This window comes from Clytia hemisphaerica, unplaced genomic scaffold (genome assembly GCF_902728285.1).
Source record: "Clytia hemisphaerica strain Z4C2 unplaced genomic scaffold, Clytia hemisphaerica genome assembly, whole genome shotgun sequence".
In the NCBI taxonomy this organism is placed as follows: Eukaryota; Metazoa; Cnidaria; class Hydrozoa; order Leptothecata; family Clytiidae; genus Clytia; species Clytia hemisphaerica.
In genome coordinates this window covers 192909-209414 of record NW_027103417.1, presented here as the reverse complement: position 1 = coordinate 209414, position 16506 = coordinate 192909, and the positions used below count along the sequence as shown (strand labels likewise).

Here is a 16506-nt window from a genome sequence, read left to right as displayed (position 1 = left end):
ATCTATGCTGTGTGGAAGGTTTTATCCCTCTTGAAAAATTTATCGAGAATTTGCATGCAAATTTTCTTTGATATTTTGCTTTGTGAGGGTGGGGGCTATGTTTCTAGAATTTAGCCGGGGGCTATTTTCCTTAGCCCCCCTTGAAAAATGCTGGGGGCTGGACCCCTCTGCACACTATGAGACCCCCTGTTTATTGAGCATCAGTTGGTAGTCTACCCACAAGAATACACGAATAGAAAATGTGATCAAAAAGATAAATAATTTTGAACACATTAATAGACCAATCACAAGAGGAGAATTTGGCAACATGATCAAAAACTGGACATACAGATTTATAAAAAGAAAAACAAGCCCCAGCGCGTGCATTGTATGACGTAATTGTGAAATTTGATGACAATGCATTACTCAGAATTTTGTTTTCGGTAGAGTTGTTTATAACAGTCAAATAAAGTCTATAAAATATAAACAAAAAATACTTTAGTAAGAGAGTCTTGTATGTATGTCTGGATGTTCAGATTTTCATGACTAAAATTTTAGTTATAGAGTTTTCCGAGCAAAATGTCGGTGCGAAGACGCGAAGATTTTGAAATGGTTTACGTTCCATTGGAGAACGAAAACCTCGAAGTCGAATACATACCAACTTTTGACTTCAAAGAGACATGGACATATAAATATATGGTTTATTCCTTTCAATTCGTTGAAAGAGACATTCGACAATATTCTTCCTATAGATCTTTTCGTCTGTTTAAACTGTTTCGTTTGATATCGAATTTGTTAATGGTAGCTGCTTTATGCTTTGATTTCATGCTTTTCGTTCAAATTTTTAAGGAGGAATCTGATGATTTATCATTCCTGAGTAAGATCGTGACAGCGCTCGTGATGACTTTATGGATGACGCGCCATTCTGTTTTATATACATCTGGTACCTATTTATTTGCTAAACATCCGAACACTATACGAGAGATATCCGCCAGGCTACAATATAGCAAAGAAGCCAGTTACGAAGAATCAAAAGAGATGAAAAAGAAGTTGAAAGAGATTGATGAGAAAATGAACAAGTTGATAAGCGTGACTTTGATTCTTCTGGTTCTCATTCCTTTGTTGGTCAAATTCTCACCTTTCATTGTTGAAATGATTATCAACCAGAAATATAAATGGCGAAGTTGGCAATTAGAGTTGGGTGAAATGTTCGTGATTTTATACACACGCATTGCATCTATGCCTTTCTTCTTTTATCTCATTTATTGTGGATTATTACAGCGTTACCAAGTACAAGAGTACTGTAAAGCCATCAAGAATCCTGATTACAAAGGGACTTTAGATGACGCTTTTCAAGGCTATGTTGAAATACATCAATCCATAAGTGACAACAGTGAAAACAATAAACTGTACTTAAAAGTCTTTTTTAGTGTGATTGTTACTTGGGGCACTTTATACGCCTATTTTGCCGTTGGTATGCTTCGAAGTTTGGTAAAAATCGATACCAAAGAAGTATTTTATGTGTTCGCTGCTTACGACTTTTTCACACAATTATTGAAGTACGTGTTGGAGGTCGCCATTTTGTTTTCAACTTTGTATTATCGGTTGCTACGCGTCGAGGAAGAGCTTGAAGAAACACAATCCCGGATTCTTGAAGTCCGCTGTTCGACACTACCGGATGATCACTGTTTAAAGCGGATGGCTGATTCTATGGATCTTGTACGACATATAAGGAAGTATCAGAAACATGACGAACCGGGTTACCAAGTATTCCATGGACGATTGTCAAGGATTAAAATGATTTGGTTGATTTTGTTGAGTCCCTTGATTCTTTACCTTGCAAATTCAGTAATTGAAGGAAAGTTAAGAGAGAGTGCTTGATCGTAGCCGTGATATGATGATTTGACTTGACAACTTGAAATTGATAACTAGAATGGAATAAAGACTTCAAGGGGAACATTATTCAGAAAACATAACGTGGTAAGGCCGAAATGCTTCGCCATTAGATAGAGTAAGGCAGTAACAATCTTGTTTTGACACGTGAGCAAACTGTCTTCGACAAAAACAATCTTCAAATCTGAAATACACCCGCGTGAGCCGGTAGACCTCTAATACCACTGGAGAAAAAAAACTGAGACAGGGGTATGGAAACATTTCCCTCGTTGAAGTAGATACTGATTACTGAAATATCAAAAAGAAAATATTTAAAGTAATGTCCAACACAGATAACGAAGTCAATTTGTTAAACGTATATAAAATCTTCAAGTAAAATTTGTCTCCTTTTTATATCCAAAGTTTAATATTATTTCAGACATGTCAACCATATATAATTGGTCGTAAAATACAAAATAAACCTATCCAGATTTTATGCTTTAGAAATACAAAATATAGAAACATATGTATATAGTTTTGGTTTTTTGTACAATAATATATCAAAATATAATATGTAATCAATAAAAAATAATGCAATACAACTTATAACAGTCATAAGTAAAAGCAATGTTAGTAGTATATTTGAGTCCACCCACACACAAAATATTAACCGAAACGATTTGGCTAGCTACAATAATATGAACGATTATATACAACCCTCACCCAACCAAAAAACTAAATGAACAAATCAATACCCGGGAGGAGGGGGGCACTAACCTTGACAGTCAACGGGGATGTGCCGCTGGAGTTTGAAAAATGGATCCTGTGAGATATGAATATTTGGTAAATTTGGGACCCTGTCTGAAAGAAAAATCAAAAATATTTTCCCATTTTCACCCTGAAAAGTGGTCAAAATGACTAAAAGTAGACGAAAAATTAAAAAAAAATCTAATTTCCAGCCTGAAATTGTCAACAATTACCAAAAGTTGACCCTGTCCGATACACATCTTGAAAATTAGTAAATTTGGAACACTGTCAGATATCTTCAGAGCTTAAAAAAGGGACCCTGACCAGCGGCACGTCCTTGTACCCAATTTTGCCTAAGTTTCAAAATTTAAGACCATGTAAATGCAGCCTTACACGAAAATAAAGTAGAACCACCTACACATTTCAGTGTTCATAAACTAATCAATGAAAAATGAGATGCAGAAAAGTTTCTCTACTTTTTCGTTAAACTTACTGATATAAATATAGCCATAAAAAAGGTGGGGTATTAAATCTCGATGACAACTGAACCACCTGCATTCATCATTCGATATCTAAAGAAAAAAAAGTTTTGCAATTATAAAAGATGAGAGTAAGGAAGGTCATCGTACTTTGTATTACTTTTCCATTGCGAAAAAATTTGGACTCCCGGGGAGAGGAACACTAAGGACCACTAGACCATCGTATCATTGCCACCCTTTGAGAGGAAAGATTGATGGAAAAGACCTTAGTAAAAAGTTATTTTGAAATATGTCTGAGAATTTTTTTTTACTTTTCATGGTTTTCGTACTTTTGGAGAGGAGCACTTTTTCAGTCTGTCGACAGGGTTAGGTTCGATGGCCATTTTAACAAAACATGATGTAAAAATTTCAAATAAATCTCGAATATTTGAACCTTGGCCGTAATCTTGTAAATTATTAGGTATTAAATTGCAATAAAGAGCATGTACCTGAAATTTCCACGCCTTAAATAATTGATCACGGCATTTCGAATTTTAGATACACCTCCTATGCTATGGTTGCCACGCCCTGTGATCACCTCTACCTCTCTGTGACGACTTACTGTAATAGAAAAGAAAGAACAACGTCCGTTGAAATAGAATGGATGGAAAATGTACAACAGGGCAAAGTAGGGATTTCTAGATAGCCGTGTTTTCTGCAATTTAGTTCTGCAGTTTCTTGACTTGTCTAAATCCTTAAAATAACTGAGAATTATGGTCTGGTACGTCAGCACTGTTACCGTCCTCAATTTGGAGTTTTCTTCAAATCATCCCAGTCACTCTTTCATGTTTGAAAGAGTAGATAAATAAACTATATTTTGGACTCCTCTCAGCAATACTTATCAACCAAAAATCTTTAGAGGTCGCAGTTACACATCGTTCACGACGACCATTAGAATACAAATAAACTTACTCATTTGTGCGTTTTCCAAAAAGTTTTTGAGGGCGTTTATTGCTTCTCCGACGTGAAGTCCATGCAAATCAATAACCTTTTGATCTCTCATATACTTCTTATTCCTGAAAAAATCAAAAAATAAAGTTGGTTGCTTCCGGATTCGAGGGTTTCAGTCAAAATAAATGCAAACATCTGAAACATTGCATATATTCCATAAATCAGAAAATCTAATAAATATCGTAAACATCGCGTTTTTGAAGGCTATCATTACTTACGCAATCTGAACTCAAAGAACCTAACCTGTTTTACTTCTAAATGCTATGCTAGACTATGTGTATGGATATGTAATGTATCATCGATATGAAATTAGTCAGAGAGTCCACGTGGGAGCCACGGTAGTATCAGTTAACGTCAAAATCGTGTCTGGGTCTAGGTCAAGTCAATTATAAGTATGAACGGTCATTGAAAAGTCTGCAAAGGTCAAATGTCTGTCAAGAACTTGTCTAGTAAAACCATGTTCAAAAGCTATTACGAATCCAGTGTTTACACCAATTATGCCCGATAATGGCTTTTATGAACATATTTTCCTATATTTGCCCGAAAACAGGCCAGAGTCGTAATGTATGAACATGGTTTAGACGTCAATGTTAGCCAGTTTTATTAGTCAGAAAACTATGATGAATTGGCCATGTGACCAAAAGTTATCCGTAAACAAGACCGTCCTCCGTTCATCGCGCCATTCCACTTATATCCAAACCCCCCTCCGGGTGTGGTATAAAAAGTATTTTTTCGTTTGTTCAGGAAGTAAAAGGTTATTTCAAAATTTCCAGGGGCAAAAGACTGATTTTAGTTCATATACCCTCTATGATATGAAAAGAATTTTTCCAAGGGTTCTTTCGCTAATTTTGACATTTTCCAGGGGGTATACACACATTTCTAAAACTCTTTCTTTGCCTTGAAAAGGTTCGTCCACCCCATGTATGGAAATTGTATGGAACAGCCTATTACGCCCTTGAAATGGTCTATTTTATTTACAATATAGATACAGTCCACTAACTAAGGAAAAAGCTTGAATACTGAATACTGAAAACAAAACTGTCTAAAAGTAAATAATACTTTAACTTCCACTCTTCAATATTGGAGACGTATGGTTTGAACGGAGGAGGATCAAACCTTCTTTGAAGCATCAGTTCAGCAGCTCGGTGGTGCGCTTCCTTCATCTTACGTTCGTGCTCTTTCGCCTGAAAAGTTTCGAACAGAAATCAGTATAATTTTAACCACTGATCTCTAACCGCTTGACTGGATCGGGCTTCCCATTTTAAAAGAAATTGTGTTCAGTTGAAGAGCTGGCTAGTTCCTCATCTTGTTATTCTGGCTGTATCAATCAATGAAATATAAGCCCGAAGGGCTAGAATCGAATCTTTAAACTTTCATAGGCAAGAAAAAGTGAAGCCTTAAAATATACGCCGTATTTTTTATGACGGATGGGAATTAGTAATTTGTTTGTTTTGAAGTGGTATATTTTTTGAAATCTAGCGGAAAATACTTTTTTCAATCCGGAATTTGTATAAAAACCACACGGGCCGCTCAAGGCACAACTTTGGTAGGATTTAAGTGGCTTCAAATCCTACCATAGAGATTCCATTCTAGCCCTCAGGCTTATACTTCATTGGTATCAACAGCCGGATTTGTATAAAACAGAAAACAACATGGTGGACTAGACGACCATAAAACTGGACAAACTTTCTCAGGAAATCTGTGAGCAGTTAATTACCTTGTCATTCTTAACTTAAATAACTGGTCGTGCATCTACACAGGTTAAAACAGCGCAATATTTAATTAATACAGATCGCAAAATTTTCATTTCTCTAAGATTTGAAAAATAGTTTCGATCAGTACGTTTAAAATAATAAGGACATATAAAGAGAATATACAACATGATCGAGTGAAAACAAAACATGGACTTTATAGACTATATCGAAAAAAACTCTCATTGAATTCTTTCCCGAGAAGGTAAAGACAAGTACAGTTGACGCTTTCTAATTCGTCGTTAACCAACTCGATACGTTCAATTATTCGATAATATTGAAAATCGTTAACAAGAAACTCTCTCTTTTATTCGATAAACTCCCTAATTCGATTAAAACCAAACTCCCCTCGAAAATCGAACTAGAGAGCGTCAATTGTATTTGAAAAATGTGTAACGATTACACCATCAAGAAGAAACTCTCATAAACAACGCTCTACTATTCGATAATCTCCCCTAATCAATGGACAATGACCAGTGAAAATCGAATGAGAGAGCATCAACTGTATTAACGAGTCATTTATAGATACCAAAACTCTTGGAAACTAACCTTATCAGCGTAATATTGAGCGGCGCCAGCATTCTTAGCTTGGTAACCTTCAGCCGCTTTCTGTAAAGCTTCGCGTCGCATGCCTGCGTACAGCTCTGCCTCCGCCCTCAAGTCTTGGTAAGATATATTTTCACTATCTGCAATGTTTTGAAAATAACCACCTTGTTGGTTATTATTAACGGGAATGATTTGGGCGGCGGGCGAGTCGGGCGTGTCTTGAGCAGGGCGGATTTTTTTAGGTGGAGAGGTGACTTTCTTCCATGCGGGATCGTTGATGTCAGCTTGAAGGTCTCGGTTACGGACGGCACCTGTTGATGAGGTGACCATATTGGCTGCAGCATCCACATTGTAACTGGAAATGAGCAAAGAAAGAGCTAAATTAAAACACAAGATGAAATAGGACCATTTAAAGCACGCTTATCATGTCACATTAAGTGCATTTTAGCATTTTAGACGAATTTTGACGTCGATTGTACTCGAATTGACAGAATTTTAAGCTGTTGTTCCTTGTATGTTGTTCCTTGTAAGGGATATGTTGTAGCTCAGAATTTCATGCTTCATCTGTTGTTATCAATCATTTTTCGTCGTTGAGTACAATCAAATATTAAGGCCATGAAAGATTTGGCGGGCCTAACTGACATAGTCGCCCTCAAATGAGAGCGGATCATACATTGTTCTTTCGAAGGAGCCAAAAAATTCCACTGCAGAGATTGTTGTCACGGGACATGAGAAATGATCCTAAGCTGTTTCAAACTCTATAGGCTTTTTAGACAGGTAGGATCTACGATAACTTGCTTGAGCAAAAGTTGACACAAAAACAATAGAGTAGACACAAACTAGGTTGTCGCCAAGACTTAAAATTGTTAAAATCTAATCAGCGAAATGAATAACTTTCATACTTGTTAGCTTCGAGCAATTGATCAAGAGCCTCTTCATTCACACCAGGGAACATGCGGTACAATTCCTCACGACCGTTCACTTCTTCTAATGTCAACTGCCCACCTCCGATGCCCTGCACAAAAAGAGGAAAGTTAACAGTCTATTCCTCTAAAGAATCCTAAATTGTAACACGCATGCGTAATTTGTCGTTCTTTTAAACCAAATGCAGTTAATTTCCGTGATAAACGAAGAGGAATGAATCTGTAGTGGTGGTACAGTCACTTTCGGTCGGGGTTGTGGATGGCGAAATATGTCGTTCTTTATGAAATATGTCGTTCTTTTTGTCTATTTTTAGTAACGCAGAATTCTTTAGATAGACCTCCTCTAAGTAAAGTGGATCCAGGATTGTAAGAAGTCTATAACCTTTTCTTTTGTGAACGCCATGGGCGAGAGAAATTTAATTCGAAGAACTTAACTTGGTAATGCCTGAAAGACTGTGAAAGCTCTTCAAAACCAAAAACTGACCGGGGATTCTACACCAACTTCATGTTACCAGTTACTTTAGAGCTTATACCTACCACAGTGTACCTAATTAAAGCTATGGTAAATAGCTGAAAAAAAAAGCTAAGAAATGAATAGAAACTTTCCAGCTATTTTTGAAAGGAGTAGACACCTTACCTCGATTGGCGTGAGCGATGATTGGTCTACAAATTGAAAAGAAAGGTAATTAACAAGATAATTAATAACAGTAAATTTGCAAATTGCAAGGAGAATCCTAAAAAATCCATTGGCAAAGAAGAAAACTTGAAATTTCAATCAATAATTTTCATCACCAATACTTAGAATATCTTTGCCCGGGTAACGCCTTCAAAATCTTACACTAACACAAATCTGAAGTGAAGAAGTCCAATTATTTCTATACCTTGTTTGTTCCATGCAGACTTTGGAGTGAACAATTGTGCTGTTTGACCTTTAGCGTAGCGTGTATCAATGTCCACTCTCCTCATCTTTTTAGGTTGTTGTTTGGCAGGTGAGGCGGTGGCGGTGGCGGGCTTCTGTTGTTTGTCTTCTTCTTCTTGAAGTCGCTTGGCAAACTCTTCATCTTTAACAAAAAATTGACAAAAAATGTTATTAAAATCACATACGAATACTCAGTGTAGTATGCTACTTTAATCGGGTAAACTTTTTTGCTTTTAATTGGCAAAAAATGGTTATTTTTCAGCTGTTTTCAGGCTTATTCGAGAAATTAAATCGACGCGAAATTTTTCAAAGCCCTGACTCGCGAAATTAAATCTAGAAAATCTCGCGATTATTTTGGCTCGCGAAATTTAATCCGATTAAAGTAAAAGATTGCTGATGTTTAGACAAAACAGCAACTGCAGCTGAGTTTCTTTAACTCGAGTCGAAGAAAACTGAAAGAAATTTCGAATTATGGAGTAAGGTTTTTAAGGCATTGTTAACTGAAAGAACGATAGAAAGCATGTTCGTGTCAAGGATAAATTCGGGTAATAGAGGTTTTTTCTTATTTTGCTCATAACTAGACCTAAAAAGATACAAAAATAATAGAGAAAGCATTTAGAAAATAAATCGAAATTATACCTTTGTCAATAGATTCAAGCTTTCGTTTCTTTGCCTGGTACAGAAAAGAAAAGGAAGGTTACATCACAAAAGACTTACAAAAGCTAAGGCATTGCATAATGAGCCCGGGGGAGGGAGAGGGTGGGGTTCGAAACAGAAGGTAGATCTCTTATGGCTGTCCAAAATATTCCATAGAGATATTGAAAAGAGGGGAAAGTGTTGAGTTCGAATATTAAGAGGATTGATGGAATGGGCTTTTCCAAAAATAGTCCCCTGTTGAGGATATTTGATATCCAGGGGGTTAAATATCTACAAGGGAGCGGATATCCAGGGGGTAAAGTGTCTTTTCAAGTAAAAAATACGATATCCAGGGGTAAGCATCTTTATAAAGGAGTATATCCAGGGGGTCTTTACTAATAAAATCCAAGAGGTTCGATACTTCGAAAAATCAATATCTTCAACAGTGGGGGTAAATTTTTTTTCTGAAAAAGCCCAATTCAGGATAGAACAAAGTTGGATATTATGTCCATCTTACTTTCAAGTTCTTGGTCAGTATTTGGTAAATCTGCTGCGCAGCATCTTCATTGAGCTCCAAAATCAAATCATCATATTGTAAGTCACCTAATAAAAAGAATTCATAATGACATCTCAAAACCATTGAGTTTCAAGCCCGAAGGGCTAATGACGAGACTCCTGTATGGAGTATACGCCCGCACATAGTTTTTAATCAAACGTCGGATTGAAACTAAAATCTATCGCTAAATTTCAAAAAATGTAGTCCTCCAAAACAAAGGAACCGCTAGATACAATCCGATGGGAAATAAGTGGCTTCAATTTCTCTTGCCTGAGAAGGGTTAAAGTTTCGCCTCTAGCCCTTCGGGCTTGAAACTCAATGCTCAAAACTAAAAGTTGTTATCTAATGACTTGGGTCTTGGCATGTAAGATGTATTGGGGGAGAGCAGTAGACCACTTGAATTAATCCTAAATACTAAATTTAAAAGTGATTTTGTCTGATATTATTGTCATGGCAAAGACAAACACGATTGCATATTTTCGAACTACAGTTGAGTAATAACTCGAACAAGCCCAGCTGGGAAAACAAATTTGCTCGAATTAAAGAAATTTCGAGTTATTGAAAAAGATTTATAAGGCATTGTTAACTGAAAGGACGAGAAAGCCTGTTCGAGTTAAGGAGACATTCGAGTCATAAATGTTCGAGTTAAAGAGACTCAACTGTAGTTGTTAAAAAGTGGACAGGGGTTATTACGGAATTTTTCATACCATCAGTGAAGTCATCAGCCGTTCCAAACTTATTCTTCATGTCCATGGCAAGTGATTTATCGATGGCAACTTTTAGAGCATCGCTCGAACTTTCCTGGTTGTCCTCAAAACGGAACATCTTGCCAGCCGATCCCAGGACCTGCTTCCCGCGTCTGTTATTTGTAGAAGTTGAAGTCATGGGTGCGGCTCCTGGCTTAACGACGCCGGTCACTATAAGATCGTCGTCATCGGCGTCCTCGTCATCTTCGTCTTGATTAGTCAAATCGATCATTTCAAAGTCTTCAGAAATATCATCATCATCTTCGTTTGCCGGCAGATCAGTCTGTGATAATCGAGACAAGTAATCACACGTTTTCATCAAGTCACCATTGTATCGACGCAACCACTTTCGACAGGTTTTCTTCATGTTGGGGAAAATTTCGTACAAGAATTTCAAGTTGTACTCTTGAAAATCCTTCAGCTCCTCGTTGACCGTTTTCGGTGGAGTAATCGTTTCGCTACCAGCTTTGTTGTCCGTACTACTATGTGTCAAAAGCAGACGGGAGTCTTTATAAGAGTCTATGATTTCAACGAGCTTCCCGCTCGATCGAGGCGTGTCTGGCAACTCTGTATCCATGCTTTCTGCACCTTCAACCAGCCGACTCACTGGTGGTGGATCATTAAAATCGTTGCCAAGGGAACTACTTGAACTTGTCGACGCTTTTGATGTAGAAGAGGATGAACTTGCTGAGCTTTGATCATCTTTTTTAGAGGACGTGTCTTTTGATTTAGCTTTGGACGAGCTTTGAATTTGATGGCTAGACGTGGGTTGTTTGTTGGGCGTGTTTCCACTTCCCGTGATGATTTTGGGCGCTGCTTCTGGTACGCCCGACCAACGAATAAAATTTGAACATGCTTCGAAATTGAAACTAAAAAGATACAAAGAAAGCATTAATAGAGAAGGATGACGTTTCCGCTGTCTGGATGTCCCAAAATAGAAATTCAAAGTTAGCTGCTAAAACTGAATAAGGAAGCTGTCAAAAGTGGTGTCAAACTTCTCAGAAGAAAATAATACGGAAGAAAATGATCATACGCTAAACTTTCAAGTAGATTATCCAGCGTGGCTTTGTCAGCGGTTGGAAAAGCTGTGTAAAGATTGCCACGGATATTCAATTGTTTTGGTGTCAGTGGTTTCCCGTTAGAATCCTGAGAAGAAAGAAAAAGAAGACTTAATGAAGATGAAGGTAAAGTAAAACTCTTTTACTTGAAAAACTTCAGCCTCAGGTAGCAAGGTATATTATACAGCTCTCTTAAACGATGACTTCCAATCCCCTCAATCACCTCGTTAATGAAAAAACGATCGAAGAAAATATGATACAATAGCTCTATTTTCGCTGGCTGAAAGAAAACAACCCGACTTTCCAACCATGATATATGTGTGTTATTATACAGTGGAGTAATGAACATCCTAATGTATTAACGAAATAAAGCTTACCTTAATTATCTTGTCTAAATTGGCATTAGACGGTGTTTTCGGTATAGCACCCCCTGTGCTTGGTAATTTAGCCTGGAAATTCAAGTGTAAAGTTGTATTATGGGCTTCTTAAACCTTAAATAGGTTAGTTTGTTTTCTAATCTCAGAAAGAATATGAGGTTTCTGGTGATTTGCAAGTATTTTTAAAGCAGCAAAGTTCAGATTTGAACTTACTTGCGTTTTCAGAGGTTCTTTACTTTTGCCAGGCGATTTGGACGGCCCTGGTGATTTCGAACGTTTACGTCGCGGCGGAGTTTTAGAGCGAAGACGGCGGGTTGGCGATTTCGAACGATGGTTACGCTGCGGTGATTTTGATTGACGGCGTCTCGGTGGAGTTTTCGAGCGATTTCTACGCGGGGGAGTTTTCGATCTGTTCCGCCTGGGCGGAGATGAAGAACGTTGGTGGCGGTGTTGGTGTCGTGGTGATTTTGAACGATTCCTTCTACTAACAAGCGGCGATTGAGAATATTTCGGATCCGAAGCTCCGGCAATCTCTCGGCAATCAGGATCAGTAGGCATGTAATTCCCATCAAAATACAAATCACCTAAGTTTGTGTTGTCGTCAGTTGCAGACACCTGGAATTGTGGGATATCTCTTGGTTTGGTACTGCTACTACTACCACTATTATTTCGTTTGCGCACCTCCCTTTCCAATTGGCTACAGTTCCTGACATCCTGAGGAGGCGGTTCTTTGGAAGGGCAGCTACCAGTAGATACCCAGAATTTTAGGAAATCACTTGTGATATTTTTCTCGTACTTTTCTAACAAACGTTCAATTGTTTGTTTGTTGACATTGTGCTTATTTTTCCTGGAAAAAGAAAATTAATTCATAATTTGAGCGAGTGGGATATAATAAAACAAAGCTTTGAGATCAGCTCGATTTTTAATAGAAGTGAAGGCAGAAAGGGACACAAAATCGATTAATCTTAATCTTGAATTGTCAAACTCTAAGAAGAAATTCGTTATAGGGGAAGTTACTAAATCCTCTCATTTCTGAATCAACTTGGTATTTGTTTTAAAAGCTTTCCTTTTAGGTGTTGTTCTCAATAACAACTAAAAAGCTTTTGACAGGGTTTGAGCAACGGATTGGTCACCTCGCAAGTTCACTGCAGTTGAAACACCATGCCGTATCCATTTCATGTATGTCAACTTCATATCCAAATTTGATCGCCTAAAAATATCAATAGAAAAGATACAATAAAGGAGTATATAAATGAATTTAATTTGGAGGATGACAAAAAAGCTTTTTCAGGGGGAATTTAATTTTGCGGATGGCTGGAAAAAAAATTTGGTGGGAAATTTTAATTTGGCGGATATACAGTACAATAAAAAAAAATTTTAACGAACTTTATTTGACAGACTTTGGGTAAATCCACCAAAATTTCTTCCCTTAGTATTTTTATCAGATGAATATGCTCAAAAGCATAATGTCTGCTCCATAGGAAGATTGGATGTTAATTGGATGTAGGGGAGGGTTTATTGACGTCAATACAACGTCAGACATTTTGACAACCGTGTTAAAAGTCGAACGATCTCTCTATGTGCACCATTACATCATTACAATGAAAACTAAGCATGCTTACGTCAGCAACATAAGGTTTCATATGCCAAGCTTCCACGTTAGTATTATCGATGACGACGGGCGAAAGGCGTCTTTGCATGGACTTTTGTGCTGAAAATTTAAGATGATAATATATTGAAGAGGTCTAAAAACTTTAAAGGGCTTTACACCTTTTACGTAATCAAAAGAAGTGAAACGTGGAAAAAACCCTTGGATTTGAAGGTAGTAAATAAGAATCATTGCCTGGTAAGTGTCAAAACTAATTTTTCTGGTAGTCATTAATTGTCTCAGAGGGTATATTGGAAGGAATTTAAGTTTATTATTAACCTCGAGAGCGATTCCATGTATGTGCTTCAGGTAGCCGTTCACCAGCGAACTCATACCTATAAAAAGTAGAAAAAAAACGCTTTTAAGGTGATAAGTAAGACGCATTTTCACCCGATTAACGAGCAGATTCTGCTTATTCAACGCTTGGCATGCTTTCACCGTTCGCTACGGCTACACTTTTGTTTTCATGTAAGATAGCAGCTGCGAGGCTACTACACCTCCTTTAAGGCGAGTGGACTTCAGATCAATTCTTACATTTCTTTATCAGAATGGATATCTGTTATGAAATCACACTTTACAAGATTGGAATAGATAGATTATTGAGAGATAGCAAGCTAAGTTCATTCGTAAAGAATGAAAAACACACATCGGAGACTTATTTCCGGCTACTAACTCAGCTAATTATTCAATAAGGTTTACACAAAACGTTTACCTCCCATTATTCATGAAGTAGTCATCCGTAGATAAAACTACACCACGTCCTCCAGCTATCTCCCTAAAAACAGAAAATAATACATGTCTGTAGTTGCTAAGGGCTAAGGGCTAAGGGCTACTTTGGGGATTAAATAGTTTAGAGTCGATCGAGCAGAATAGAAGGAAATTCTTAGACAAGTACGTGGACTATTTCACCGGACACTGCCAGTCTTCTTGCTCTCAAAAATCAATGGGGGGGGGGGACCCCGAACATTTTTCTAAAATTAAATAACTGGGGGGGGGCATTAATTCGGCACGGTAGAGTACGAGGGTTTTAATTTCGTCACCTCCTTAAAATTTTTGTCACTTTCCCCCGACATTTCTTTCCCCGATAAGGTATCTCGTTCTAAAAATATAGGTCTCAATCAGTAAGCTGTACCAGGATAATCTCAACTGAACACAAAATAACTTAGAAATAGTCAACAAACCTTGATCGATGTGATTTACCAGAACCGGGTAATCCTCTCATTAAAACCAACCATAGAGTACCAACCTCGTGATACTTTGCTGTCTTGCCTGGAAAAGGTGAAAAGGAATTCTGGGTATAGCCACTGACCTAACTATAAACACCCAAACTATAAACAATGTCAATCACGACTTAGTTTCTTATTCGGACGGGGTTAAAAATACGTGAAAAGGAATTCTGGATTTAACATATCATATATTTACCTATCATCGTCAATGTTTTACTCATTTTAGGGGGTTAGGTGTCTTGCCTACAGCGTCCGTTTTTTTGCCATAAAAAACTTTTGCCAGGCCTAAATCGCGACCCCACGAAAGATGCCGCAGATCTTAAGGGTTGGATCCCTAGTACCACGTGGAATTTTCAAATGATGTTTTGATTTCAGATGCGCGAAACTAATAAAAATGTAAATCTCGTCTCGACTTTCTTATTCGGACGGGGTAAAAAACATGACATGGGTCGCGCGAGGTATAGACCTACCGGTACAGGACCGAAAAAAATCGAGCGTACTCATACGATACCGGTGGTACTCAACGAATTAAGCTGATAAACCTTACCGGATTTTTACTCTAGAGAAGGTATTAATAAAGAAAATATCACCTAAGCTAGTGCTCAAAAAATCTTCGAACAACTCCAAAATATGGGAAGAGGTCAAAGCTGGATCAATTAAAAAGAATTTGGATCATGTATTAAAACATAAACACTGTCCATCAACTGCAGTTTGTATAACCAAATCTGGGAGCACAAAAACAACACAATGGGTTGATACTGAGAATATCTCGTCTTACTTTGAGGGATGTTCTTCCTTGGTGCAGGTACTGGTCGATTAGCAGGAGTTGGTTTCATCGTTTCGTTTGCTGGATGGCTAATGAGTTGAAAAGGTTGACATGATGGTGAAATCATCATAATTGGATCGCTAGTAGATGGTGGTGGTGTAGGAAGGAGTGCTCGTGGATTGGGAAACAGGCCGGGTGGTGTTGAGTAGGGAGAGGTACTAATCCTAGGCTGTTGCGGGCTCCCACCTCCGAAAGGTAGGGTAGGTATTTGATTTCTGGTCTGTGGAAGTGTCGGAATAGGGTTTCCGATTGGATATTGCACTTGGTTAAGTGTTGGAATCGGGTTATTGAAAAGTGATCCGGTGGCAGCTGGAGATGATCGGAACGGATTACTGGTGTCTGGGAAACTCGGTGACTGAAAGAGGTTTTGGGAACTGGTCGGTGGTGCAGGACCAGATAGTTGTTCGAAAAGATTAGAAGGTGCTTTATTAATGGGACGTGCACCGTCAGTCTCTAGATGACCAGTAAGGTGAATGTTGGGTTGTTGGATGACCGGTTCCGGTGGTTTAGATGGTGGTAGAATGTCCAATGAATCTCCAGCCATCTCGATGAGACTGTGGTAGGTTTTCTCCTCTAAAAAAAATAAACAGAGGGCTGATTAGATGTAATCTACTTAGAGTAGAAATTTCAAGAACAGGAAGAAAAAGATCGTTTTTGCTTGTCTTCAATATTTTGTGCTATTCGAGAGTTTCAAACTTATTGATAGCTCAAACGAACATTAAAACATACAAAGCTAGCGGTGAACTCGTTTCGGGAGAGAAATGAAATCCAGTAACACTATAAAAATAGTAGGTCTAGCAATACGTATAATCAACTAGATTCAGGTATAATGTAACCAAGGTTCCTTTAACCTTCGCTTACCATTATATTCACAGGTTGCAAGTACAACATCAATTATCTCCTTATCAACTTTCCCATGAAATAATTCATAATACTTCTTTTTAAGTTCATTTTTCTTCTTGATACTGTCACTATCCATTGCTATTTTTCTTCCCCGTTTTATTTTTTTTCAAACGTTTTTTGTAGCTATTTATTTTTTTTGTCTTAGTTTCATTTTCCTGGAAAAAAGAATATAGAGAGAATATAACAAACCTTGAACAATTGTACGACGTCGTGAACGTACCACCGTAATACGTTGCACTTTGCGGGGCGGGTCCATTTTTCTCACAAAATTTTAGCAACAGAAAATCAAAAAACAATTTTTTTTACCGTTTCTATTTTGAGGAA

At 37.7% G+C, this 16506-nt stretch overlaps 1 protein-coding gene across 1 annotated transcript; it reads right to left on the bottom strand.

The window, feature by feature from the left end:
- Positions 1-2464: 2464 nt before the first annotated feature.
- Positions 2465-16460, bottom strand: LOC136797632 (NEDD4-binding protein 2-like). Its single transcript, XM_067054218.1, has 21 exons — positions 16372-16460; positions 15232-15852; positions 14409-14496; positions 13940-14002; positions 13507-13562; positions 13202-13290; positions 12713-12789; positions 11793-12426; positions 11580-11651; positions 11178-11290; positions 10106-11013; positions 9360-9445; positions 8846-8879; positions 8169-8348; positions 7925-7950; positions 7267-7379; positions 6368-6719; positions 5127-5251; positions 4029-4132; positions 3566-3677; positions 2465-3170 (listed from the first exon to the last, which is right to left on the bottom strand). Exons 1-21 carry the CDS (start codon positions 16436-16438, stop codon positions 3125-3127), a joined length of 3966 nt encoding a protein of 1321 aa, XP_066910319.1. The 5' UTR covers positions 16439-16460; the 3' UTR covers positions 2465-3124.
- Positions 16461-16506: the final 46 nt, after the last annotated feature.

What these genes read in the sequence shown, in the direction of transcription:
- LOC136797632 (XM_067054218.1), bottom strand. Translation starts at nt 16,438, where the DNA reads ATGGACCCGCCCCGCAAAGTGCAACGTATTACGGTGGTACGTTCACGA. An exon ending in TACATGGAATCGCTCTCGAG is followed by an intron (nt 13,291 to 13,506) that starts GTTAATAATAAA and finishes TTAAATTTTCAG; the next exon opens with CACAAAAGTCCATGCAAAGA. An exon ending in ATTGAAGAGTGGAAGTTAAA is followed by an intron (nt 4,133 to 5,126) that starts GTATTATTTACT and finishes TGATTTTTTCAG; the next exon opens with GAATAAGAAGTATATGAGAG.